The sequence below is a fragment of the Coenobita brevimanus genome, chromosome 63 (genome assembly GCF_032717465.1).
Source record: "Coenobita brevimanus isolate Jiangsu-jjx chromosome 63, ASM3271746v2, whole genome shotgun sequence".
Taxonomy (NCBI): Eukaryota; Metazoa; Arthropoda; class Malacostraca; order Decapoda; family Coenobitidae; genus Coenobita; species Coenobita brevimanus.
In genome coordinates, this window is record NC_137016.1 from 30,572,383 (window position 1) to 30,600,285 (window position 27,903).

General features: G+C 41.0%; 1 protein-coding gene across 1 annotated transcript in view; it reads right to left on the bottom strand.

Annotated features, from left to right (window-relative positions):
- Positions 1 to 7,892: 7,892 nt before the first annotated feature.
- Positions 7,893 to 27,903, bottom strand: part of nompC (no mechanoreceptor potential C) — a 323,022-nt gene continuing 303,011 nt past the window's right edge. The window contains exons 25-33 of the mRNA XM_080275921.1: positions 24,946 to 25,116; positions 20,217 to 20,347; positions 17,720 to 17,869; positions 16,929 to 17,129; positions 15,165 to 15,418; positions 12,815 to 12,939; positions 10,500 to 10,725; positions 8,323 to 8,475; positions 7,893 to 8,134 (exon numbers count right to left, since the gene is read on the bottom strand). Of these exons, the coding sequence (XP_080132047.1) occupies positions 7,893 to 8,134; positions 8,323 to 8,475; positions 10,500 to 10,725; positions 12,815 to 12,939; positions 15,165 to 15,418; positions 16,929 to 17,129; positions 17,720 to 17,869; positions 20,217 to 20,347; positions 24,946 to 25,116 (1,653 nt within the window). The remainder of the gene's footprint in view (positions 8,135 to 8,322; positions 8,476 to 10,499; positions 10,726 to 12,814; positions 12,940 to 15,164; positions 15,419 to 16,928; positions 17,130 to 17,719; positions 17,870 to 20,216; positions 20,348 to 24,945; positions 25,117 to 27,903) is intronic.

The window sequence follows — 27,903 nt, forward strand, 5'->3', positions numbered from 1 at the left end:
TTTCTGATGATATTAGAATTTTTTTTTTCTTTGCAATACACCTGATGCCAAATTTCACAGTGTAATGTATAGTGAGTTGAATTAAATTGGTCTTGTTGATTTTAACTAGTGTAATGGTTACTTTATCGTGTGTGCATTAAATTAAAACACACACACACACACACACACACACACACACACACACACACACACACACACACACACACACACACACACACACACACACGGACCCAAGCGCGCGCGCGCGATACCAAGGATGTGCAATAAAACATTATTTCAATAAAATATTACTTATATTGCTGTATATATTAACATGATGTAACCTATACCCGGTACACATATAAAATACACAGTTGGAAAATACACGTCCCATCCCTTACCTAAGTCTTTGGGGAGTAACTTCACATAGGGGAAAGCGAACTAACAGTGGAGAAACTATGTGTATGATGTCAAACAAAGTTACCCAAAGTCGGTAAAAATTCAGTCTACGTCTTATATAAATGTCTGGTGAATAATAAAAATAATAATAATAATAATAATAATATACATTTCTTCTGTCCGAATTCTGTTTTAACTATTAATTGTTTAATATGAAATTCTAGTATGAACAAAATAACATAAAAGATACATTTTTCTCCAAAGTATGTTAAAATATCATTCTTCATATATAAATTCGTAGTATGAATAAATAATATACAGATTATTCTGATGTATTTCAATACAAAGCTACCTAAAAAAAAAAAAAAAAGTTTAATAGTATAAAAAAAATTTTGTTTATGAGGGATACATGTTGTCAATCAGATATCGACATCGAGCTTCTTACAAATGAAGAATGAAATCGCTAACAAATCCCAAAATATATGGCTGGATGAATCATGTGATGAATTTGGGAAGGAAAAAAATGGGGAAACGATTATATGGATTTCAAGTGGTTTACGTGATGCATAGAAGATAATTAACCACATAACTACAATGACATAATAACAAGCATGAAATACATGATACGCCACCGTAAGGAAAGAGGAAATAAGTTAAAGGCTGGAGAGGGAATGACAACAAAAATACGAAGTGGGAAGAGATCATGTACATTACTCTTATAACTGATGAACGCTAGTATAAGATGCGGTAACAAAGATTTCAGTGTGACATCGGGTGTTCAGGTGAAGTTCAGTACAACGTAATCAGGATACATTAAAGTTACAGGGTAGTTACAAGTGGCACCATAGTTAAAGGTGTAACTTATAACTGTCGTGTAACTATGATTTAACTTGTTGACGCTGTACTGATTTTTTAAAATTTGTGTGTATTTCTGTTTTTGAATGAAGTGTTGAATATGACCCCGGTACGATGAACACAATCCTAATCGCTGTCCGTGGGAGCTCTGATCGTCGGAAGGAAACTAAAGTTCTGTGAGAGCCTCAGTCGCTTTAAACCTCTTCTGTTCAAAGATATGCAGTATTTAAGTTTTCAAATGAGTTAAATGCATGAAAGAGCTGGAGTCTCTGTTTTGTGTACTTCCTTCCGATACTGGCTAGCCCTTCAAAAATGGTGTATATGTTCCGTACATATGTGGAGGGAACTGTTCCCCCAACCTAATCCGTATTAGATCATATAGCCCTGCTAGGTGACAGGAGGGCGCTACGCCTCCCGGCATGGCAGCTTTTGGGCGTGACTCGAACTCACGACCCCCGGTCCCGAGTCCGACGCTATACCATTGAGCCACCCTGCCCCCTTACGTATGTGGAGAAACGGCTGCTAGTGAGTAGTTAGGACTTTATAATTACAAACACATTAATAAATCTGTGATGGCAAAGGACAAACCGGCCCCCAGTATTTAACATCAATATGGAAACACGTGATGCAAAAATAAGGGTTAACCATTCTTTCATGCCTGATTGCATTATGTAAAGCATGAGAAGTACTCGTATTTGTCAAAGATGAACAAAGGGGGGAGATGAAAGCCTGTAGTGATGATGGTGAAAGTAACAGTGACAGTGGTGGAAACAGTAATTATGGTATATTACTCTTATATGCGGTGGTCATGTTGGCAGTACCAGATATAATGGTGGTAGGAAAAAGTGACTGAAACGTGGTAGTGATGATAGTTATGATGGAAGGCATGATGATAGCACGATTCCCTCAGTCCCACGTTTATAAGTAGGCTCCAGATTTCGAGCAACATCTTTAAATCCATATATGCACTCTGTTCAGTAATGCCTTAGTTACCGAGATTCTATAGTGCGTCACTGATAAAGAGGTCCATCGAGTCGAAAAGAAACACAGCGCTGCCATATTGCCCGAAAATTGAACATAAAACTAACACAGCTCTGCCACATTGCTCAAAACCTGAACTTTGCCTGTAAACGATGAACTGGAGGTAGCTGTGCGTAAATGTACGACGATGGAATGGAATATTTGCTGTTCGATTTAACCCTCTGGCTGCGGATCAACAATAGGGCATTTTCAGCTAATGTCAGATCAACTTACTACGCTCAGGAGAAACCTTGGGCACCAAAAATGATAGCCACTGTCGCGATGAACATTTTGATCGAGCATAAAGGACTTCGTTTTGTAGTCTTGCTTACAACAGACGATTTCATTCAGCGCATAGAAAACTCACCTCAGCCAGAGGAATAAATACAGTGAACACTAATAAAAGGAAAATTAGCCGCATACCAAAACGTGACAAGATGGACCATCCTTTTTATGTAGGAGGGGTTAACCAATTCACCACGATGGCATTTACCATTCATTTTCTACCACCACCAGACGATTTTATCTGCTTGTGATGGGATTAAAATGCAAAATCTGTTAACAGCTTTGTTGTCACAGTTCCCCCCTTAGCTGAGTAAAATCGTCTGGCAGTACTTAGAAAAAATAAGTTGTCAGTGTACCAGAGAGATTCATCCCTAATTGCTGACCCTTCCTGTAAGCTGTTTCGTTCCATTAAATCACTCAGGGGACATGGAGGTAATCTAAAGTAATCCTCAGCGTTACCCGCGCCTGAAGGATTATCCAAACAAGTAACTATCTGTTACTAATCATACTGTCGTTAGTTTCAAACATTTCGTAACACATTTTCATCAGCGGTTCATAGTGCACATAACACATTATTCTCTTGTCCTACTGACGCACAAAAACGTCAAAATAAAGAGCTATAAACAACAAACAAGAGAACCATACAAGATATCAAGGTGTGTTGTGAAAAATAAATCGCCAAAGAAGAGGTGTTACGAGGTCTCATGCCGACAAGAATACGACTAAGAGGACACGGAGATGGGGTGACATAGAAAACTACACTAATATAGGGGACTATACTTCAAGAATGTTTATACCTTTGGAATTATAACAGGTATGACTCTGCTAACTCTTTAGGACAAAAATAATTATAGACAATATATTAACTCATAACAGGCATCACTACCTCCCCAACACAAAAATAATCATAGATCATTAATTTCAACTTAGGTATAACATTACTAACTCTATATAAACAATAACAATAGTCGATTATATAATTTAACTCTGATTGTACATTATATTGGCTTTTTACTTATACAGGTCACATCCCTGGCTAATGTGGTTATATTTACAGTGCATACCGTAGTGATATTTGGATGGTCTTGAAGTTCCTTTTGAGTGACAAAACTTACCGATGTATCAGTAATCTGAGTTAATGTTTAATGTACTTTGCTATAACTGCATAAGAAATTACTTGAGATAGAAAGACCATCACTTCATTCAACATAGTTTCTTAAGAGCTTGATGGGATGACATTTGAAGCTATTATTAGTAACAAAATTCCTGTTGCCTCTCTTGTTTCTCTATCCACAAAGTGAAAACCAGTCTGATGAGTCCGCAGCAAACGACACTTGTGACTTAATTTGGCCACGTATCAGTGTCATCAGTGTCCTTTGTTTCGGATCCAAGAAAGTACGTTTTAGAGGCCACGGAGAGAAAGTCAGGAGGTATGACAGGTGCTTTTGCTGCTGACAGTACAGACAGATTGCCTGCTTTTTTCTCATTATGCATATAATGGCACATAATAAAGCTATATCTTTTTGTAGACAAGAAAGCTAATAGACTAATATCATCGTCACTCGAATAATTCTTCTTTCGGTCATTATTAACACTTTCAGAACGGCGACGTCTTTTTTTTTTTTTTTTTTTTACTCCAACGATTACCTTCAGATTTACTGCTGGGGATGGATATATTTATCTCCTAGCTTCTAGAGATACGTCCCGTTTTTATAACACTGTCATGTGGTAGCCTTAATAAATTATATAAGACGACATCGCAGAGAAAAATAAAATTACAAATACTAGCATTTTCCTTCTAAAGAGGGACCTTCTAGTTACTACTATATTTTGCGTACCTTTTAAAGGGCTGCCCACCACACACTAACTATTTATTAGATATTTTAATCCACTTTCACTACTGAATATAAACACTAGTTGTAAACTCTAGCTGTACACAGGTCTTGTAAAAAAAACTTATTTTAACAGCACTTCTTTCAACAAAACACCATCAAAGCCTTTTCACACAGTCTTCATATGCAAATGTTACACTGAACACCACAAGTTTCATTATCAATGTGGTCAGAGAAGTCAGTACAAAGAATCGAAAGCTACACCTCTGCTTAGTTGTACACATGTGTAGTCATATAGCAAGGAACACACACACACACACACACACACACACACACATAGTCAACAAAACAAGTATCGTGCCACCTGCAGTACTTCATGTTCTGACCAGTTTCGGCCTGTTATCATCGATCGATGACATGCCGTGTGTCATCGACTGAAGCACGCAAACATTTCTTCTTTTTTTTTTTTGGGGGGGGGTGGAGTCTAGAACTGTCACCCTCTGATGCTTCGAAGAGGTTTTTCAGAAACTAGATGCTATGGACCGTAAAAAAAAAAAAAAAAAAAAAAAAAACTGCCAAGCCAGCTAAGACTTCCTTCAGTTAACTCGACCCTTCTTCTCTGACACACAGCGGAGAAGCTTAAACTCAAAGACATCTTGAAGCTGAATGTTAATGTTTTTATTGGTACCAAATCAGTTTTAGAGTAAATGTCAAGTGTAACTTAACGAAAAACGTAACTCCACTCAATTTGCCATCTTTCTACTTTAAAGCAACATAATGGCTTCATCTTAATGGCTGAAATATTGTGGGATATTAACTGATCAAAATAGACTAAGTTTGCCGATTTCACCCAGCTGATTCAATCAGCAAACACTGATTCCTCTCAATGGTTTTTGGATAATACCTGATCTTACTGTACGCTGGCATGATACAGGATGTCTTTAAGTCTAAAGTAGCCAAAGTTTCTGCTCGTCCTCAACTTGTACCCATGACTGAAAGAGAGTCATAGCCAGAATTTCACACTGAATAAAGCCCTGTTGTACCGTGTTAAGGTGATAGTTCGAAGCCTTGCTAGACTACACGAGCACAGCTCAAGGTGACATTGTTACTCGTGCAATTTGTAGAAAATTGTTAAACTGCCAACAACAGGTCTTCTTTAAGTGTGAAACTCCGGCTGATACTTCCTTTCAGTCAGGAGAAAGGGGAAAAAATTAGTGTAAACTATGGTTCAAGACTGTACCAGCTTAAATGAGTCATTGTTATGCTTGACGAATTGGTTTCCTGCTGTATCCATGGGACCACTGGGGCACGATGCTTTTTTTGTTCACTGAACCTGAACAATATCCTTTTTGTTAAGACTTACCATTTCAATGCTCAGCTCTGAAAATGAGTCCTCTCCCAGCCACTGATTTATGGATGGAGGCAAGACGGGGAAGAGGATCAAGTTTAGAGTTAAGGAGGGAATTTTTTTTTTTTTCTACTCGTAGAGGGGGGGGAGGGTCTGGGTGGGTATCACTGATTCTGGAAGCAGTTGAGGGTTCGTATTCTCTTTAAATAAGGAAGTTCCCAAGGACATCTTCATTATCAGTTTATTTCAGTATTTGCTATGTTTATCACCAAGGAGGAGATACTACAAACTATCCTAAGCCGATGAGAATACGAGGTAATGGATAATTGGGATAACAAAAAAAAATAATATTTCTATATATCTTGGAACCAGGCAAATGTTCGAAGTGCAAGTTTCAGTCAGCTTGAGATGACATCAACTGAGGTAGTCGTTGCCTTTGGTCTGTATGCTCGTGAACTTAGAAGGATCTCCGGCTCTTTTTTTCTTGTCACTTAAGGTCTGCATATGCCACATTAATACAGCCTTGTATGTTACTTATGCAAACTATATACATATCAAAATATATAAATAACATGGAAAACGATATCAAGGTGTCATATGCAAAGTAATATGCTAAAAGGAGAAGCATGGGAGAGTAATGTAATCCACGTGAAACACAACCCTTCAAACGTTCCCCGCCTTGCCTCCCCCAAGTGAACCAGGTGGACTCCAACACCAGTATATCTTAACAAGTCACGCAGCTCTTTACCCTTCCAGTACCATCACGTCTCCTTTTTTTTTTTTTCTTCTTAATATTACTCCAGACGATTGTATTCGTGTCAGATAAGGCCTCTCGAAGTTTAGGTAACAACCAATCCCATATTACCCCTTTCAGGGCACTGGAGGGCCCAGTGTGTGGGAGGACCCAGGTCTAGGCTGCCATAATTAACATCATTTAAGCCATGGGAGACAATTCTACGTCCCTGACAGCGTTTCACAAGATAATGGATATGCTAAACGGTTTACCATTAAGCCTCTCACTACAAGAGGTCTCTCCTAAGCTGACTAAAACTCTCTTGCAGAACCAGAGCTTAAATAGAAGACGTCATCGCACTGATAGGTTTTCAGCACCAGCTAAGTCGCATGGTACTCTTTGTTACAAAGACATTGGTTCAGTACACTTGCATATGTGGATGATTGTTGGGGACTAGTTAGAAATGGATGATTGTGATGTCGTGCTTACAGTACTTATGATATGAAAAAGCGCTGAGGGTGTTATGTTTTGTGCCATGCTTCGTAATGGTAAATTTTCGTCCTTAAAGCTATACATAACCCCCAGAGACCAGAATGCAACACCATTCTAGCACATGGCCACCGAGAAGTTGGAAGTAGGATCCTGTTACCATAACTACCTTAATTCACTGAGTAATTGTACAACAGACAAGTCACGTTTTATATTTCCCTATGAAACATGATTATCATCTGCATCATATGCGAAACAGTGACGGTATAAAACATTGTGCGCATGAGTCGGTTTACTTACACTCCTTCCAACACCATCAACACGATAACACCTTTTATGTTAACCTCTTACTACCAAAATATATTATGGCTTTATCTTAGAAAGGGCCTGCCGCGGTGAGGTGTTTAATGGATGTCCTTACTAACTCATTTATTACCAAAAACCACTCGAGATAGTTGGCGAGTAGCAAGAATGTACCATAAAAAGGTATCGTCGTAGTGATGGCGTTATAAATCAATGTAAATGTGACCAACAGTGAAGTCGTCCAGCCTGAAACGGGGAACGATAATAAACTACCATTCGCATTTCCCACATTTACGAACTGAAGCATGTATCCTGCTACTCATTATACGCTATTATTTTGCAACATATGAAACGGTCGGTTCTAAGATTATCTACATTAGTGTTCGAACTCCCCCCAAAAAGACGAACTCAGAATATGGCTTTGTTGAAAATGGAAAAAGATAATGGATTGACTCAGGGCAAAAAACACCCACATCAGAGTTCAGGCCCCGGAGACAACAAAATCATAATGCATTCACGGGTTCAAAAAAATGACGTTGATGATGATGAAAAAGGTTGACTCGGGGAAAAGCCACATTGTAGAATTCAGGTCCTCGAAAAAGAAAAAAATGGGAATCACCTTGGAGTTCCAGCTACTTTTCAACCCTACCTACGCCGCTGAAGGCTGGCCCGGGGCGTCTATATTGCCATTTAATAGCGCATCGTCGCGCAGGTCGTCCACTGAAACCGAAGGCATCTCCTGGTCCTGGTCTGAGTTGGGGTTCTCGCCGGGCTGCACCTCCTTCCGATGCATGATTCGGTACCGGTTCACAACGCGACTCCATTTGATCACGTTCTCGATCCTGCGTGAACCCTGAGGACCATCCATGTTGGAAAGAGGCACGAGGTTCTCTGAAAAATAAAAGTTGTGAAAAGGATGAAGATCAAAACGACAAATAATAGGAATTTCAACAAACTTCTTTTATCTGGATTTATTAAGACAGTAATGAAGCCATTTCGTGGAATGTTTTCTGATATTTCACCTCCTCTTCAGTCAACTTGCCCCCACCCCCTTCCCTATCCATCTATCCATCCCTCACCTGTACTTTGTGGCACAATGCTGGCTTTGCTTTTCGATCTCAGTTTCTTAATCCATCCTCCTCCGAACTCCGTCTTGAGATCCGCCAAGTGGGAGTCTTCAAGTCGACCCTCCCTTCTCATGTACTCCATAGCCTTGTCGGAGCACAGGTTACCTAGAAATGGAAGGAGGACGAGAGTGAGAAGTTTAGACAATGATGTGACCGTATTAGAAAGTGGGTGAGTAAAAACGAGAAAATGATTGAATAATAAAATGCGTGAGTGGGGAAAAAGGCTGAGAATGAAGAACCAAGCAAGACTGAGACAGTGTGTCTGAGTGAGAATGTGTATGAGAGACTGAGGAAATCAGTGAGAATGTAAATGAGAAATTGAACGAGAATAAAGAAGTGAGTAGGAGGTGGAATGTGACAGAGTGAAAAAATTTATAAGAGTGAGAAGTTGGCTGAGCGAGTAAGAGTAAGTTAGAGATACCTGTGAGGACGAAAAAAAAAAGAAAGAATTATTAGCAGAGTAGAAATAGAAATAAACTAATTAGCCGTAAATGGAATTACGGAGGAATGTGGGAAAACGAGAATTAGAGTGGGACTGTTGAGGATTAGAGGGTCTTACATGAGAAGGCGAACAACGTTGTTTAGATAGAGGCCAATGGGTGCTAGATAGGGAAGAGTTCTGTTTAGATAAGACACGAAATGTTAGAAGAGAAGGAGCAACTTTGGCTTGATAAAACCGAAGGGGTAAAAGAAAAGGAAGAGAATATCTTGACGAAGAGAAGATGTAGAGGAAATGGAACAGTAGTTTCTCGGAGAAGCCATGGGCTAGGAGACAGGAAAAAATCACTGTCAAGGTAAGAATCGATAACGTAGAAGAGATGAAACAGATTTGCCATGAAAGAAGCGAAGAAGTAAAAGAAACGGAAAAGCTTGTCTTGATTAAGCAGTGGGTAAGGTAAAGGGAACAGTCTTGCCCTCACAGATGTAAAAATGAAGAAGACAGAAACAGTCTTTTCTAAACAGATGTGAAGCGGCATTATGATTGAAAAGCCAAACAAAAAGGAGAATGTTTTAAAAAAGCAGTAGATAACTAGAAGAAACGCTTTTCCTAAACAGATGTGAAAGGCCACTGAGATTGAAAAATTTTTGAGAAAAAAACATAAAAAAGAGAGCATGCAGAACAACAATAATAAACCACCAGACAATGGTCAAATGCAGGCTAGATACATGGAGGATGCCTTAGGATATATTTGTGGAAAAGATCAGCAAGAGCGTCAGCTTGGGAAGGGACAACGGAAAAAAAGCAGAAGACAATTGAGATAGAAAAAAATTGCTCCCTATATGGAACTGGGGTGTGACACCTTCCCGTGGTGTTACTCATTAAACCCATCGCCTCCTCTGTTCGATTATACAAAGGTCCCTCAACTCCTACCCTGTCCCCCGACAGGGGGATGGTGGACTGCAGGAGGAGGGCAACTTCAGCCTGCAATCCGCAGGGTTCACAGTCAGATGAGCCTGGGGTTGCAACTATTACCTCAACTACTACTGCTACTGCTCCCTATAAAGAACAGAAAGCAGTGAGAAGGAGGGTAGCCTATTGAAAGGAATAAAGAGCATTGCCCACTGAGATATGCAGCGAGGGAGAGGATTTCGATAATAAGAATGTGAAAACAATGTAAGGAAAGAATTCATTACTAATTCACTGTCATTCACAAAGTCATGTCAGTCACATATTTCTTGGTCTGCAGGAGTTTGAGATGCCTCTTCTTCATCCACATTCCTCTATTTTTTCGTCAGTCAGAAAACTTATATCAGACTGTAGTTGGCGACAATAAAATCCATGAAGCTGAGAATTTTTCGAGGTATTTTACACTGTCACTCAGACTATATTTCATCATAACCACTACATTCATTCCTCCACTTATTGATCATAGAACTAAACACGAAGATGGCTATGATGTACTGTAAACTATAAGCTATAGGATTTTCTACAACCATTTACTTTTTTCGAGAAGTCTTGCTCACACACACTTTTCCACACTCTAATCTACCAATTCTCACTTTAACTCGGCAAATTAATCTTATGTTTATACCTGCAGATGGCGACGAAGGAAACAACAAGCATGAGAAATTTATGGATTAGAAATTTTAGTAGGAACATTCTCTCTCTCTCTCTCTCTCTCTCTTACATCTGAATTTAAAGATGGCAACGATGTAAACAATGAACTTGACGAGTAGGTTGAGGGGCGATGGAGTGCCGGAGGTTCGACTCATGTCTCGGATCAGTTTGGCCAGCCCGAACTTCCACTCGGTGTCACTCTTGGCCTGGATGCGCTGGTAGGTGTCGGACATCATAGCAATCAGCAGGTTGATTAGCACCACTACAGTCACCATCTGGTAGCTCCCGAACACTATCTGTAGCGAAAGGGAATGTTGTGCTAGTGTTACCTGGGGGGGGGGGGAAGAGTGTGTGAGTTGCTGATGAGGGAAGAGAGTGATTGTGTTACCTGAGGAAGGAAAAGAATGATTGTGTTACCTGAGGATGGAAAAGAATTATTGTGTTACCTGAGGAGAGGAGAGTGATGGTGTTACCTGAGGATGGAAGAGAATGATTGTGTTACCTGAGGATGGAAAAGAATTATTGTGTTACCTGAGGATGGAGGAGAATGATTGTGTTACCTGAGGAGGGAAAAGAATGACTGTGTTACCTGAGGAGAGGAGAGTGATGGTGTTACCTGAGGATGGAAGAGAATGATTGTATTACCTGAAGATGGAAGAGAATGACTGTGTTACCTGAGGAGGAAGGAGTGGGATTATGTGTAGTACTGAGGATGGAACAGAGCGAGTATTATTACCGGAGAATGGAAGAGAGTGTTTGTGCTACCTGAGGACGGAAAAGAATGATTGTGTTTCCTGAGAATGGAAGAGAGTGACTGTGTCACCTAAGGAGGGATGAGAATGAGTGTGTTACCTGAGGGGAGAGAGAGAGAGAGAGAGAGAGAGAGAGAGCGTGTTACTTGAGGAAGTAAGGAAGTGAGCTCGTGTTACGTGAGGAGGCAAGAGAGTGAGTGCGTGCTACTGGAGAAGGGAAAAGAGTATGAGTGTTAGCCGAAGAGGAAGTGGTGGTGGTAGTGTGGTGGTATTAACAAATTAGTGTATAGAGTTAGTGCACTCAGATACACAAATAACACATTGTTCCGTCCCAACGAGTTACGTTGGCCTACCTTGTCACAAAAATATCAAGACAGGAGATATTCACTGGAAAAAAAAAAAAAAATCTCTGAAGGAACATATTAACCGTTTAGTATGATGGATAATTTAACTGTAACAATGCAGTTTGATTAAAAGAAAAAGAAAAAGAATAAAAGATTATTCCGCTTAAGAAACAGAAGAAACGTATGCACCATTGTTCCTAGAACTGGAACCGGTGAGAGGACAACAAAATACATGTGGAGGAAGCTCGCTTTACAAACAGTGTGAAAAAGAGAGAAAAAAAACATGGCCCTTTATGCAAACTTTTTTATTTTTAGCAATCTAAGCTTTAGAGAAACAGGTCGACCAGAATGCAGACTGTAATACTGTTCCATACCCCTTCACTTCCGAGGTTACTTTGTTAGGGATTTCTCCTTAGCTAAGTACAGTTGTAAGATGACAGCAAGAATACAGTATAAAGGATGCCATCGTACAGACAGTGGCTATGGGAGGGAAGAAAGGGAAATATGAACGTCGATAAGGCCAGGGATTTGACAGGTGATCATACAGGTTGTGTGATGTACCTACAGGAAAGTAAATGACAGTTGTGCACCCTTTTCTTTTAACTTGTAGAATGACCGTTTGACAGGGAAATGTGAAACATACCTAGGAGGGAAAACGAGAAAAAAGTATGGGCAAAGGGTTAAGGCTTTGAGATGAAGCCAGGACTCAAGGAGTTTAAACGATGTGGCCTATTTCGCTTGGCATGATGTTGATAGACCTCCCACTTTCGAACACTCCTTGTTTCTGGATCCAACCTTGCCTCACTCTTGATGGTGATAACGGTGGTGCTGACGGTGAAGGTGATAGGGAGTATGAAGGTGATGTTGATAGTGACAATAATGGTGATGAAAATGAAGATGAAGGCGACGGTGATGGTGATAATATTATTGTTGAAGGTGATGTGATGATAACGGTAATGGCTGTAATATTAATGCTAGTAGTGAAGGTGATGGTGACAGTACTGGGTCTTATATTAATGCTACTGGTGAAGGTGAGAGTGATAGTGATGGTCATAGTAATGGTGAAGGAGACAGTGATGGTAGTGTTAATGATAGTTGTATTGGCAGTGGTACTGGTGAGGGTGACAGAAACAAGAATCGTGACAACTGTTATGGTGATGGTGATTGTAGAGGTGCTGGGGACAGTGACGATGATATAGATGGTGATAAAGCTGAGGAAAACTCTCTCTCTCTCTCTCTCTCTCTCTCTCTCTCTCTCTCTCTCTCTCTCTTTTAAGTGGCTGAGTTACCTTCATGAGTGTCTGGCTCCAGTAGGGGTGGCTGTAGAAGGGCGGCATGTAATCCGGCTCCACTAACCCGAAGAGTGAGAAAAACAGCATCTCGCCGGTTTGTAGCGGGTTCTGGATGGGGGCCTCTGTTGGGGAGGAGAAGGGGTGAGAGAGAGAGAGAGAGAGAGAGAGAGAGAGAGAGAGAGAGAGAGAGAGAGAGAGAGAGAGAGAGAGAGAGAGCATTATTACTAGGAAGCAAACGGGAGTTTGAAAATTTAAATATTTTAGAAAAGAGAGAGAGAAGGGGGGAGATAATGAGAGATAGGAAGGGAAGGAAAGGGAGATAAGAGTCCTTTAAGAGAAAGGCATAGAGAGGGAAAGGAAGAAGAAAGAATTGTATAAGACAGAGAGAGAAGGCTGTGAGGAAGAGATGTTTTAGAAAAAGGTCTTGCTAAACTTAATAATATTAATGAATTGAACTCTTCCCCTTAATTCGATAACCAAGACGCATAAAGGATGTTTGCCTTAACTATAACGTTATGGGCAATAGTACTCCCAACTCTGTGGTCTGTGGCAGGGTAGTCAGGAAACAGCGCTCCACTAGCAACTCACCCGGCGGTATCATACGAGCTGCGAGGACGGCTCAGTCTACTGGTGTGGGGCGTCGTTGTTGCAGCGAGAGGAGAAAATTAATAAAAAATGCAGGGTGTCCATTGATAACGCTGACTGAGCCGTCCTCATATCACACCAGGAATCGCCAGGCGGACATATTTTTTCATTTTATGCCAATACTAAACGATATAATTCATCTCTGAAAGGAGGTCTAGTGGTGGAAGAAGCAGTGAAGGCCTTATTGTCTCCAGTTAGTTAGAAAAGTCAATGAAACTTAACCCCTTCCCTATGATATACCTACTTTATTCCTGCTAATTTAGAGGCGTTTATGCAGTTCTGGAAAAACTTGTCGAGCTGGAGGGTTTAGATGTAGCCTTCGTTAACCCCCTCGCAATTAGGGTGCTCTGTATATCTGTACGAAATCGTCTGAATGCGACAAGAACAAAATACAGCAAAATGTCACCGGTTTGAAAGGGTTAAACTCACCTAGAAGTACGTAGAATTAAACAGAAGAATTATTGAAGGCTCTAGCTATCCCCTCCATATCGAAAAGCCTCTAAGCAGCTTAATAAAATCGTCTGGAGCTAGCAAGAATTAAAAGGAAAGTATAATATGCCATTGGACAGAAAGGGTTAAGAAATTTCCTTCCAAACCTCGTGTGTTTAGAGCAGGCATCGCGAATTCAAAGGAGGCCGAGTTTTGCTATCTTATCTTCTTTCTTAGGAGGGACGGTATTTACGGGGTTTGAGTCTTTCATCTTTGCAAAATGAGAGAGAGAGAGAGAGAGAGAGAGAGAGAGAGAATGTGTGTGTGTGTGTGTGTGTGTGTGTGTGTGTGTGTGTGTGTGTGTGTGTGTGTGTGTGTGTGTGTGTGTGTGTGTGTGTGTGTGTGTGTGTGTGTGTGTGTGTGTGTGTGTGTGTGTGTGTGTGTGTGTGTGTGTGTGTGTGTGTGTGTGTGTGTGTGTGTGTGTGTGTGTGTGTGTGTGTGTGTGTGTGTGTGTGTGTGTGTGTGTGTGTGTGTGTGTGTGTGTGTGTGTGTGTGTGTGTGTGTGTGTGTGTGTGTGTGTGAGCGCATTGCGTGCACATTTTGCGTGTGAGCATGTGTGAATGTATTGTATGCGTTGGCGTCTTTTCTGCCTACGATTTCCTGACCAATGTAAAGTGTGTGCATCTATGTATGCAAATAAGTTGATATACCAGTAACATTTCTACACACCTAGGGATAAAAAGTAATGGTGCTTGAATGTTACATGTCAGCTGGCAAGATCTCAGCAGGTTTCCACAAAGTTTTAGATGGTGTAAAGGAATTACTGACGGCAGTGGTATGTAAGCAAGCAAACAAACAAGCACATTACCACAACTATAATTCGTTTATTTTAACAAAGAGGAGATTTTTCTCTCTTTGCAGCCTATTTCCCGTACCTCATTGGCAGAATATGAAATACAGTGGCTCAGTGGCTCTGCATACTTCCTGTACCACTTCTTCGTGACTAGCACCACATTCTAGTGTTAATATATTGTTACAACTCGGCACTCAAGATCAAGAGATAGCAATTTTAGGCCAAATTTAAGTGAATAGATGGTAACAAGCAATCACACAAACACTAACCAGCTTGGAGGTAGCCGTAATCCTTATTATGTGTTGCTGTAAAGCCGGTGTAGAAGGGCCTGACGGGAGTGTATATGGCCGCCTCGAACATAAGAAACTCGAACACGAAAATGAGCAAGCAAGCACCTGCAGCTAACAATCAAGCACTAACCAGCTGGGGGATAGCCGTAGTCCTCATTATGCGTATTGTTGAAGTCGGTGTAGATGGGCCAGACGGGGTTGTATATGGCCGCCACGAACATGGAGAACCCGAACACGAAGATGAGCAGGATGACCAGGAATCGACCCAAGTCCACCATGAGCTTACCGATGATGACAGCCCAGGGACCGAACAGGTGGTGGAAGGAGAGGAAGTCAAGCAGCTGAACGGAGGCTGCTAACATAGCCACCGCTAGAAAGATGTTCCTGAGGAGAGAGGACGGGGAGCTGAGATAGTGTACAGTACGAATTTACAGCATAACTCCAAATAGTGTAGCTAATTGTGAGCTTGTAGAATAACTTAAGATAGTTTACGAGTTAAATGAAAGTTAATAGAGTAACTTCAGAATGTGCAAGAATTAAGAAGACTTAACAGAGAGCTCACAGGGTGACACGTGATAGAGTAACACAGAGTTTGTAGGATGAGAGAGAGCTTAACGGTAGTTAAAGTTAATAGGGTACTCTAGTAACTTATTCTTGCAACTTCCTAGCGGTAATATTTAAAATAGAACGGCTGAACCTTTTCTGATGTAATACTGCCGCTGTTAAGAGATATTCCTTTCGGGAGAGTGTAGAGACGCGAGATGGAGTAGGGGTAAGACAGAGCAAGTGGGATAACCCTTTGGCCAAACCTCCTGAAATGTTCTGAACTACGGAAGCCTAACCCCGGACCCCCACACCTTGTCAGTGATATTTTGATGTGGATTATTTACTGTTACCCGCTGTTACCCTTATTGCCTCGAAATATGTGGCTGTGTTTGTATTAGTGTATTGCACATTAATCTGCATGTCTGGAAATCGATGAAATGCCCTTCATAATACGGTGCGTTATGTGATATATTTGAAGATCATCATAAAGTCAATTAGCAGTGTAACAGTGTTTGTTGCACCATCTATCTGTAAATGTATAATTTGAAACTTGAAAATTTTGTTCTATTAATGAAAATGGATGACCGGAGAATCGAAACAGGATTATTTATCCAGCAGTAACATGACAGCTGATCAAGAAATTCGTGATTTCAGGAGTTAAAAGTATGAACTCTCATCGGTCAACAGGCAGTATTTTTCCTGCCTTTTAAAACTTATGCAATCGCTACGGTCACTAGAACAGAGAAACAAGACGGCACTATCTAGGTGAGGCTAAGAGCTAAACATGAGTGTACAGTACAGTACATCTTACTTTGATTTGGAAGGCAAAGTAAAATAGTTATAATTGGATGGCACAGCTTCCTAGACTGCAGCTAAAAAGAGATATGTAAAAGTGTTATATTCTGTTACACGAAAAGAAGGAAAACGAGATATCTTCCTACTGAGGCTGATATGAGTGTTTCTTCACAACAGGCAGATTGTTAAACGTGGAAAATATAAGTTGGGAAACAGAGCATACTGAAGAGCGGTTATAAGGTGGTTTTACCCTCACGTTTGCATTCTTTTTTCTTTCCTTACATGCCTCATTTCTATACGTTCCTTATCCTCCGGTTCTTTTTTTTTCTTCCTCTCTCCCTACCTTTTCCTAGTCTGCCATTTCACACCTTTCTTTCCTTTCTTCATCTTATTCTTCTAACCATGACTGTTCCTTATCCTCTACCTCTTATCCTTCCTTTCCCTCATTCTTATCTCTCTCTACCCATTCCTTACCCCACATTTCTCAACTTTCCTTCCTTTCTTCAGTTTCTCTCTCACCCTGTCTCTCTTCCTACCTACCCATTCCCCTCACCTGACGTAGAGCATCTCCAGTAAGGTGTAGTTTTTATCCTCCCTGCCGACGTAGATGAAGCAGAAGAGGTGGACGAGGACCCCGAGGCCGCTGAATACAAGCACAAACACCTTGATCCAGCCCAGACCCGCGATGTCCCCAGGGTTGGTCAGCTCCATCACAAGGTTCCCGCTTAGCCACAGCAACAGCAGCCACTCGTACCTGCCCGTGGGAGAGTAATTAGTGGCCACACAGTGAGGGAGATACGACAGTGCATGATTATGAGAAAGTATTTAATCTCTTTATCGGTAGTAATTTTATTACTTATTTATTTATGAATCTGTTTACCTATCTCTATTTATCTTTATCTATTTGTTTATTTCTACAAAGCTGTGGAAAAAATATTGTATGTTAATGAACCTCGTACCATGCCACGGGAACGTAATCATAGATAAGGAAAAATACCGAAGTTCCTCGTACCTGCCCGTGGGAAACAAATTAATACGACAGAGGTATGATATTCACAAAAATGCAAGCCAAAAGGGTGTAATGCAAGAATTTTACCTGTCTAGTTCGAGTGGAAGCATTTGACGTCAGTTTGAGTATGAAAAAATTTTCAGCGTGGATTATAAAAGAAATGTGTGAGGGAGAGGAGTCATTTAGAAGAACACTGTTTGGATGGATGACGGAAACGTTACCAACTTGACTTTTTTTTTTTTTTTTTTTTTTTTTTTTAACAAGGCGAAGTAACAGAAGGCCTATCATCATGACAAAATGATTCAGTACAAATCAGACTGTCCTCATTCTCTCACCAATTTGGCATTAGGCTGGTGTTTTCCCATATAGGCCTCGGAGGGGTGACCACAGTAAGGATCATGAGCACCAGCATATACATGTGCGACACCAGGTACGCGATGAACTTCACTAGGGGCACCTCGTTGTACATGTGACCCAAGGGCATGCTGTGGGGAGAGAAGTGAGAAGTAAGGCTGGGAGAGAGGGAGGGGAGTAAACGTGAGGGAAGTGAGGAAGAAGGTAAGTAAACATGTGGGAAGTAAGGAGGACAGTGAAGAAAGAAGAGAAGAGAGAGAAAAAATGACAGGAGGAGAAAAGGAAGATAAGAGGTGATATAAGAAAAGACGGATGCGAGGTGAGGCTGGGAGAGAGGGAGGTGAGTAAGCATGAAGGAGGTGAGAAGGGGAGTGAAGAACGGGAGATGAGACATGAAAAGTGACTTAGGGAGAGAAGAGAAAGATAAGGAGTGAGAGAAGAAGAGACGGAAGAAAGGGGAGGACTGTGAAGCGAGAGAGAGAGAGGCTGATGAGTGGAGAGAGCTCAGTGATAAGGGTGTGAAGCGAGGCTCATGAACACCAGAATGAGCTAGTAGAATACTAGGTATTCACTGAACAGCAGTCTGGGCAGCTCGTTGCACACGTGACTGATACAGGGTGAAAATGATGAATTACAGTAGGGAGAGGGGTAGAATAGGGATGACAGACAGACAGACATCCTACCAAACGCCATCAGTGAGGCAGTCTTGACTTACTGTTAACTATAAAGCAACGAGTAAAAAAAAAAATGAAAGAAAGGATAGAAAAGCGTACGCACACACACACACACACACACACACACACACACACACACACACACACACACACACACACACACACACACACACACACACACACACACACACACACACACACACACACACACACACACACACACACACACACACACACACACACACACACACACACACACACACACACACACACACACACACACACACACACACACACACACACACACACACACACACACACACACACACACACACACACACACACACAACTCCTCTCTTCCACCCTGCTTTATCCCAACACACAAATCTCAGCAAATAACCTCCAATCTCAAATTATTAAACTTCCTCAAGCAATTCGTTCCTCCAGCTTTCAGCCCCAGACCACAACTTCTGCTCAGCTCTGCACTATCACCCGCAAGCCCAGAGACTAAGATAACAGCAGTGAAAATTTATTTGACATGGAGTCCTATGTATAAAAGGTTTTGGCCAAATTTACATTAAGCAAGTCTTCCATAACATTTAAGTACCATCACAGATAAATTTTTTGTATACTGTCTCTTTAATGTTCTGCATGATTTGATGATAAAGTGTTTGGTCGCCGTGTAAGTGAAAACAGTTGTATAAACAAGGAATCTTAAAGTGTACGTGAGTTTATAGATACTGCCCCTGAGAAATGTAATCATGGTGTTTTATGATAAACAAATCTTCATAGCGGTTAATTATTGTTATCATTAAATATTTGGTCGTATTTTTTTCACCAGTGGAGGTTTGTTTGACTTGGGGGAAGTATTCAATTAGGTTCTTAACCAGTTTTTACGATCAGCAAGTTTATACAACGGTTAATTATCCTGAATATTGTTATGTTGATGTTACTTTTCGTGTTAATATTCACTATAAATTTTATGTTGTCTGGTAGCTGTAGGATTGGTGATGAAATGAGCAGTCTTATCTACAGTTTTTGACTCAACAAAGCATATTGATGTGGCCCCTGGTAACTGAGCATTTGTTATGTGATATAAGACAGGGGAGAGAGCAAGAAAAATGAGATCTAATGAGGGTACATCAGAACTGCTAACTGTTCAGTACGATGGTGTCTTTTATATTCTGGCTACCATGAAGATGATTTTGTGCAACTTATGAAAGACAACATGTACTGGGGGCATTAGGAAAGGGTGTTATTTAGCCTGTACAGTTCAAAAGGACTCTCCTGAACCGAATAAATCGCATGGCTGTAGCAAGAACAAAACAGACGACACTGTGTCGAGAGGGTTAATGTTGTATGATCGTGGGTTTCTTCTTGTTCTGTGTTTTCTTTTTTACTTGCGGCTCGTAATTTCTTGTTCTTCGTAATGCTATGCACCTCGTGAAAGAAAACCTTGATTTAAAACTTCACCTCCGTATTTGGACCTGGATGGACCATATTGAGCTTAACTTGACAGACGGGACCGAAGCTAAACCAATTGGACTGAATTTCTTTGTCAGGGCCTCAGCATACCTGTAATGACCTACAAAATTTCGAAGTGGATTTGACGACGTGAACTCCAGTGAATGGAGGTAAATAAAGTTCCTTCTGCGACTGAGAGAGACTGACTAGTGAGCTTTATACGTAGCAGTGAAACTTTATCGGGCATTTACTGTCTAATTTACTGTAGCACAAATGAAAAGTCTCGTAAGAAAAGGTAACTAATAACAATAACTTGCTGTAAAGAAAAGTCAATACCGACCTGAAGAATATCCATACGGGTGGGAGGAAAAAGAAGGCGAGGGACATGGCTATCATCTTCCAGCCAGACACGTCTAAGCTGCCCTGCCACACGTCCGTCAGGTAGCGTTGCACGGAGGGATGGGCGATTACCTGGAAAGAAAGGAAGGTGAAAGTGGTGGAGGGGAGAGAGAGAGAGAGAGAGAGTGTGTGTGTGTGTGTGTGTGTGTGTGTGTGTGTGTGTGTGTGTGTGTGTGTGTGTGTGTGTGTGTGTGTTTAGGGAGAAGTGGGGGGGAAAGAGAATGTAGGCAAGAAGAGGACTAAGAATTTTAGAAAAGAAATGTGTTAGGGAGAGGTGGAGAGAGAGGAAGAAAGGAGGTTAGGAAAAGACTGGGAAAGGAAAGTGAGAGGGAAAGGGATGGAGATTTGGAGAGAGGGAGTTAAGGTGGAGAGATAGGTGTCAGGTAGGGATGGACGAGAGGCAAATGAGAAAGAGGTGGGAGGTTGGAAAGGTGGGGGGGAAAGAAAGGGGTTGGAATGAGCGAAGACGAAGACAACGACTCGTCAGCCAAAAAACACTGTAGCAGAGAGCATGCCAACAAAGAGAGAGAGAGAGAGAGAGAGAGAGAGAGAGAGAGAGAATAACAATGATAATGATGATGGTTAAGAGAGTGAAGGAGGGAAGGATACTCTGACATTTACCAGAACAAGGGCTTCCATGCTTCACCTCCCTCAGACACAGGCGGCCTCAAAAACTCACCACTGAAAACTGAAGGGGAGCGTTGACTGACACTATGGTCGTACCATTCTAAAGTGACGGTTTGGGTGGGGCACGAACCTCTGTACAGTGGTGCCACGTTTTCCATACTCGCGATCCCCCCCCCCCTCTCTCTGTCTCTCTCTCCTTGGGGGATGTGCATCACCCTAGGGAATTTTGTTTCTTTTATGTCTTATAAACTTTTGCTTTCATTTCTTTATTTTGTTTTTTATTATATTATTGTTTTACATATGACGCCAGATGACCTCGGTGTTACGGCGCCTTTTCATTGAATCATTCTCGCCCTCCTTCCTTCCCTCCCTTCATCTCTCCCTCAGCTTGACAATGCACTCAACACTGCCCCTTGCCTGCCTTCTCTCTCTCTCTCTCTCTCTCTCTCTCTCTCTCCTTGGGGAGATGTGCTTCACCCTTGGGAATTTTGTTTCTTTTATGAGTGACTTATAAACTTGTGCTTTCATTTTTTATTTTGTTTTTATTATATCTAATTATGTTTAAAAATATTATTGTTTTACATATGGCGCCAGATGACCTCGTTGTTGTGGCGCCATGATTTGTTTTCATTCAATCACTCTCTCCCTCCTTCCTTCCCTCCCTTCCTCCATCTCTCACTAAGCTGCACTCAACACTGCCCCTGGTCTGCCTTCCCCCCCCCCCCTCTCTCTCTCTCTCTCTCTCTCTCTCTCTCGTCTGTGGTATTTTAAGATACATTTTGGTTATTTTCCTTTACGTTATAATGTACATATTGAAAATTTGACTTTATATCCACACCACCCAGGAGGTTAAAGTCTTGGCGCGTTTTTTTTAAGAGGTGTCCCCGAACAGGCCTATTCCTCTATCCCTCACAGATGACCAGGTCGGACTGGGTGTGTGTGTGTTGCCGCTCACGAGGGTTTAATGTATATTTTTTTTTACTAAGAAACTGGCATATTATTGCTTATAATCCTGCATATTATCTTATAATCATAATTGTGACATTATTACCAACCCCAGAAATACGGTAACAGCCAATAAAAGTGACTATTTTTTTTTAAGCAACACTGTAAAATAATTATGCCACGTTTCTGTATTGCCGTATAAATATTTTACGCATAATCAGTTTACTGTTCTTTCATATATTATAATACACACATTACTATTATATTCTTATGTGTTTATCTTATTGTGATGCCTATTACATATATCTGAGCCGTTCACTTAGCGGGTATGGAACACGTGGCACCACTGTACAGAGGTTCGTGCCCCACCCAAACCGCCAATTAAGATTGGTACCACCATAGCCACTCTATTCTCTGTCAATAAATCAGCAACATTTTCGTCCCATGTAAATCATACTATCCTGAAGTGTAATTACTTTAATGATTGTCGCCTATGTCCTTCGTGATTTTGGTATATGTTACATTTAAACCCCATCAATCAAAAGACGTTTGTAGTCTAATCTTACCATCTTAAGAAGATTTTGTGCAACTTACAGAACACTTTTCAAAGAGGAGGCGTGAGGTGGTGTGATATAGCCTTCAGAGACCCATTCACAGCTAGTGATCGACCATGAACTGAATACAAGCGTCAGGTGGCAACAAGAATAGAAAGAAATTTATTTCATCCGAGTGATGTGGTTAAAAAAAAAAAAAAAAACGCCACTGGACGTAATGGGAAAACAATTAGGTTCTTAATTAAAAAGGCCTAAAATTCTTAGGCTTCAACTTTTACATTTCCGTCCTTTTGCGACTTATTTCACGTAGTTCAGCTATAGAATAAGGAAATGCTACGGCTGTAGATCCTTTCCATAACACCCGTTCGTGACAGTCATCATATTCTAGAGTTAATTTATTGTTGTAAATGAGCATTCATGTTGAAGAAGTATTAGTTTTAAGCCAAGTTAGATTAAAAATGGTATAGCATCACTATATTTAAGTCTTTCAGAACAATAACTTACTTTTTATTTTATCCTTGTTAATACCAGAAGATTTGGGGCTTACAAATTTTTCATCTTAAGTGAGTAGATAATACCATAAGATATACATTAAGGACTCCAACAGAAGCCTTTCCTAAGCTGAATACCCTAAAAACAGTCTGACAGTAGCAAGAATTAACAAAAAGACATCGTACTAAAACTGGTGTTGCCGTTGACCTTAGCGTGGAGCATCAAACCATTCTAATTAATCCCATCATTACACGACGCCTTGTAGATGGTCCATTGTGACTGGTGGAAATGTTGGACGGAAGATGGGGACGAGTCAGAGCTTGATGGCTTTACTTTCTCTAACGTTTCGGGCTACTCACAACAAATCGAAGGAGAGTTTGAGCAAGAAGTGGCCGGACTCTAACCTCTCTCTCCCACACAGCATTTTCATATTACGCCTTTTTATTTTATCCATCCAACTGCCACATGACTTTATGCGGGTTAGGAAGGGATTTTGAACTGGGGGAATTAGATATAACAACAATGTAGATGTGTCCTAAGCTGAATGAAATCGACTATACACAGCAAGGTTCAACTAAAAAAGAAAATATATAAAGTGATGAAGCCTGTTGACCTTTTCGTGGATCATTAAGATATCCCAATTAAAGGTGAGAGCTACTTCAGTCTGTCTTTGAAAACGACTGGCTATAAGCACTCACCATTCTTTTTAAGCACCCAGCCTAATGATTTTTTTTTCCCCTTTGTGTACGATGACGTCTTGTTCTTGTTTATTCCTGCAGCTACCAGACCGTCTTATTAAAAGTTTGAAAGGCATTTCTTTCTGAATGATTAATGAAGGCTATATTTGACCCTGTTTTTCCATAAGACAGTCGGAAGTTAGGTGAAATCGTTTTATGGTAGCAAAAAGTAAGAAATACGTCATCGTGGTGATGGAGCTAGTTACTGGGTAAGGGAGTAAGTATGATCACTTCCACGAGGAAAAATATCGTAATTATCGTAAATTTCGATGCAAAGGAACTTGATAATTTACCTGCAGACTTAGGCCCTCCCCATCCCTTGGCTGAATAAAATCGTCTGCATGGCTGTTGCAGAAATTCAGTAGCCTCATCTCTTTTCAACATCCTCATCTCATTCAGTAGTCTCATTTCTTTAAGTAGCCTGATTTCTTTCTTTCAATACCCTCTCCTCTTTCTGTTCACATCTTCCAGCACCTTCACCTCTTTCTCACCATAAATTCACTTCCCTCTAAACCTCTTACAATATCTCACTTCTTTCATTAGCGTAACCACTTTCTATAGCATCATTTCTTTTTGTACATCTCTTTTAGTACCCCTGCATAAAGTAACCATGTTTTTCATGCAGTAGCCTCATTTCTTTTAATAGTTCACCTTTTTTTTTCTTTTTCGTAGTCTCACCTTTCTCTGTACACTTCATTCAGAGTCTGTGTGTGTGTGTGTGTGTGTGTGTGTGTGTGTGTGTGTGTGTGTGTGTGTGTGTGTGTGTGTGTGTGTTTTCCCTTGTTCTGCCTCTTTCTGGTCATCTCTTTCAGCAGCCTCACCTCTTTCAGTACCCTAATCCTTTAAAGTACATCTCTCATTAATCTCACCTTTTCAGTAGCCCCATCCACATCTTTCAGTAGCCCCATCTTTCAGTAGCCTCACCTGTCTCAGTAGCCTCACCCACATCTTTCAGTAGCCTCACCTTTTTAAGTAGCCTTACCACATCTTTCAGTGGCCTCACCTTTTCATTAGCCTCACCCACATCTTTCAGTAGCCTCACCTTTTCAGTAGCCTCACCTCTTCAAATACTCCTCTTTCAGTAACCTGACTTTTCTCAGTAGACTCACCTCTTAAAGTAAACCTCTTTCACCTTGTTCAGTAGCCTAGCCTTTTAAAGCACTCGTCTTTCAGTAGCTTCACCTCTTTCAGTACACCAATTTCAGTAGCCTCGTCTCTTTCAGTACACCACTTTCAGTAGCCTCACCTGTTTCAGTACACCTCTTTCAGTAGCTTCACCGCCTTCAGTACGGTACATCTCTTTCAGTAGCCTTACCTCTTTCTGTTCGTGTTCGATGAGTGAGTCAAGGAGGACGACGTTTCTGTTGTCCACGGCCCTGAGGAGTAGCCCCGGAGAGGAGCTGGCGGCGGAGATGGCTACCAGTTCCGTGGCCAGGGCCTCGCTGTAGTAGGCTGCATCCAGGAGGTCCTTGCTGCTCTCCTTCTCCTGAGGGGGCCAAGAAAAGTGTGAGACATTGCATCCAACGACATTGGATAAGGGGCTAAGGAGAGGTGTAAGACATTGTCATTAATCCATTCCCTACGATGCAGTCTTGTTTTATTTTGTTCTTGCTACCTCTGGACGCCTTTATTAAACTTAGGAGAGATATGTCATGCTGAAAAGGTTAATGAAGGCCATATCCATGCCCTCTTGTTCGAAAAATGTCAGGCTGAAGAAACATCGTCTGGTGGTACCAAGAACATATTTTAGAACGTCACCTCGAAAGGATTAAGTAAGAAAGTAGTTGGTGCTGTGCCTTTTCTGCAAACACACGCGTGAATAAATTCCTCTAGCGTCGAAAACAAAAACACAACAGTTGAGAAAACAGTGCAAACAGACGCCATATCATCCGTCAACGTGAAAACACAGAATAAAAGACAGCAACTACAAGATCAACCCTGTGCATCGACATCTATGAGTCCTAATAGCAAGGTAATTTCCAGAATGAACACACACACACACATCACCAGTTAAAAAGAACACTTTAGAGTTAAGAAGATATTGTCCAGGTGCTTACACACCACACCACACCGCACCACGCATACATCAGAGTTCAGGTACAAGACAAACCAACTTCTCGTGACGAAACTACAACACTCAGTCTTAAGTTGTAAGGAAAGTTGTTGTTGTTGATGTTCTTGGTTTAGTTGTTGTTGCTTTTGTTGTTCTTGGTTTTGTTCTTGGTTTTGTTGTTGTTGCTTTTGTTGCTGCTGAAGGAGGATAAAAAAGAGTGTGTTGGTAGCGACAGATATACGTAAAAAAGTAGAAGGCGAAAGCATCAGGAGTGAAACTTAATCCCTATCACACGGTGACGTCTTCTCCCTTTTATTCGTCGTGCCACCAGACTAATTTACTCGTCATAGGAAGGAACTCCAGTAAACGGGTTCATGAACGCCATATCTAATACTTCTAAACAGAAAAGCATCCCGTAAGCTCAGTACTATCGTCTGGATGTAACAAGATTAAGCAAAAACTACCATCAGATGAATCATGGGATTAATAAAGGAAAACAGAGTTGACCTTTCGGACCCACACGATGAGTCACTCCTTATATGTGTTCTGCAGCCGCTGGCTTGCACACACCTGGCATAGTAAAGCTGGAAAATAGTTTAAAATAAGAAAACGATACCAAAATTAGAGACTTAAATGGTAAGGCTAAATAAAGAAGTGAATGGTGGAAGAGTAATGTTTCCTTAAAGACAGAGATAATGGACGTATGTACATAATTATATATATATATATATATATATGAGTTTTGCCAACTCTTGTAGCCGCACGGAAAATTTAGTAATTTGCTTAAAAAGATTGACAGATCTTTAATCGTAGTGCTGCCATTTCAGCAATAAGCAAGGGTTCCTTATTTTTCAATAAGTGATTTCTCAGTTAACGAAGTAACTAGACTGATCTGTTTGAGACTTACAGTAAGTATTGTTTGTTTTCTTCACTTGCCTTAGTTATTTTCCTTTGATTACTTATTTTTTCACAAGTTCAGAGAGGCCGATGTGTGAATGGTCATCCTGAAGTGTGTGTGTGTATGTGTGTGTGTGTGTGTGTGTGTGTGTGTGTGTGTGTGTGTGTGTGTGTGTGTGTGTGTGTGTGTGTGTGTGTGTGTGTGTGTGTGTGTGTGTGTGTGTGTGTGTGTGTGTGTGTGTGTGTGTGTGTGTGTGTGTGTGTGTGTGTGTGTGTGTGTGTGTGTGTGTGTGTGTGTGTGTGTGTGTGTGTGTGTGTGTGTGTGTGTGTGTGTGTGTGTGTGTGTGTGTGTGTGTGTGTGTGTGTGTGTGTGTGTGTGTGTGTGTGTGTGTGTGTGTGTGGCGCGCATAGCGCGAACAAGAATAAGTGAAAGAGGAAGACTGACTGCGACTGAGCTTGAGAGTGAGTGTGAGTGAGAGATAAGATCACGAACTTGTGCCTTCAAGCACTCCAGCTAAGAAGCTCACAAAACCACTTTAAAGTTACAAAAACAACTCGACTTCGTCTCCCAGACCCGTGTGACTTTGTGTTTATTTCATTAACCCTTCTGGGCATCCGTTGGGTGTGTCAGACCCGGCGCTATAGATTTCATGTAATAACTGCATGGGTTTAGGGGAAGCGCGGCTGCCCGCTCCAGTACCTTCAGCATTTTGGATAGGGAAGGTAGTGTCACTTGGCTCTCTCTATGTTTTTTTTTTCCATATATCCATTTTGGGGGTACCACACCCAAAATATGGCCTCCCTTTTTTTTCTTTTTTTTTTTTTTGCCTCTGTCACAGTGAACGAATGTGCCAGAGGGTTGTGGCGGCCACGGCATATTCTTCAGGGACCTGTAAGACTGTGAAGCGAAGGATAGGTCTTAAGTGCTATACTTATAAGATTATTAGATTTTACTCTATATCCCTTGGTAAGTTTTGCCATTTTTCATGTTTTTCTTTAATCACCCCTGAAGAAGTAGGTGTTCTTTTAATTGAGTTATTCGGGGCTTCAGATTAAAGTAGAAAGGTTAAATTTTTTGTGTATTTCTTCAGATCCATTAAAGTATGATTATAATGTGCTTTTTCATCTTTCCAAAAATGGGTTTGTCAGACCCAGCGAATGTCGGGAAGAGGTACGTAATGAACGAATGCTCCAGAGAGAGAGAGAGAGAGAGAGAGAGAGAGAGAGAGAGCAAAAAAGATGTCTTCGAGAACAGAAACTGTAATCGGTAATATATTCTTCTCATCATCGTTGCTAGTTTTATATATGATAATGTAATACACT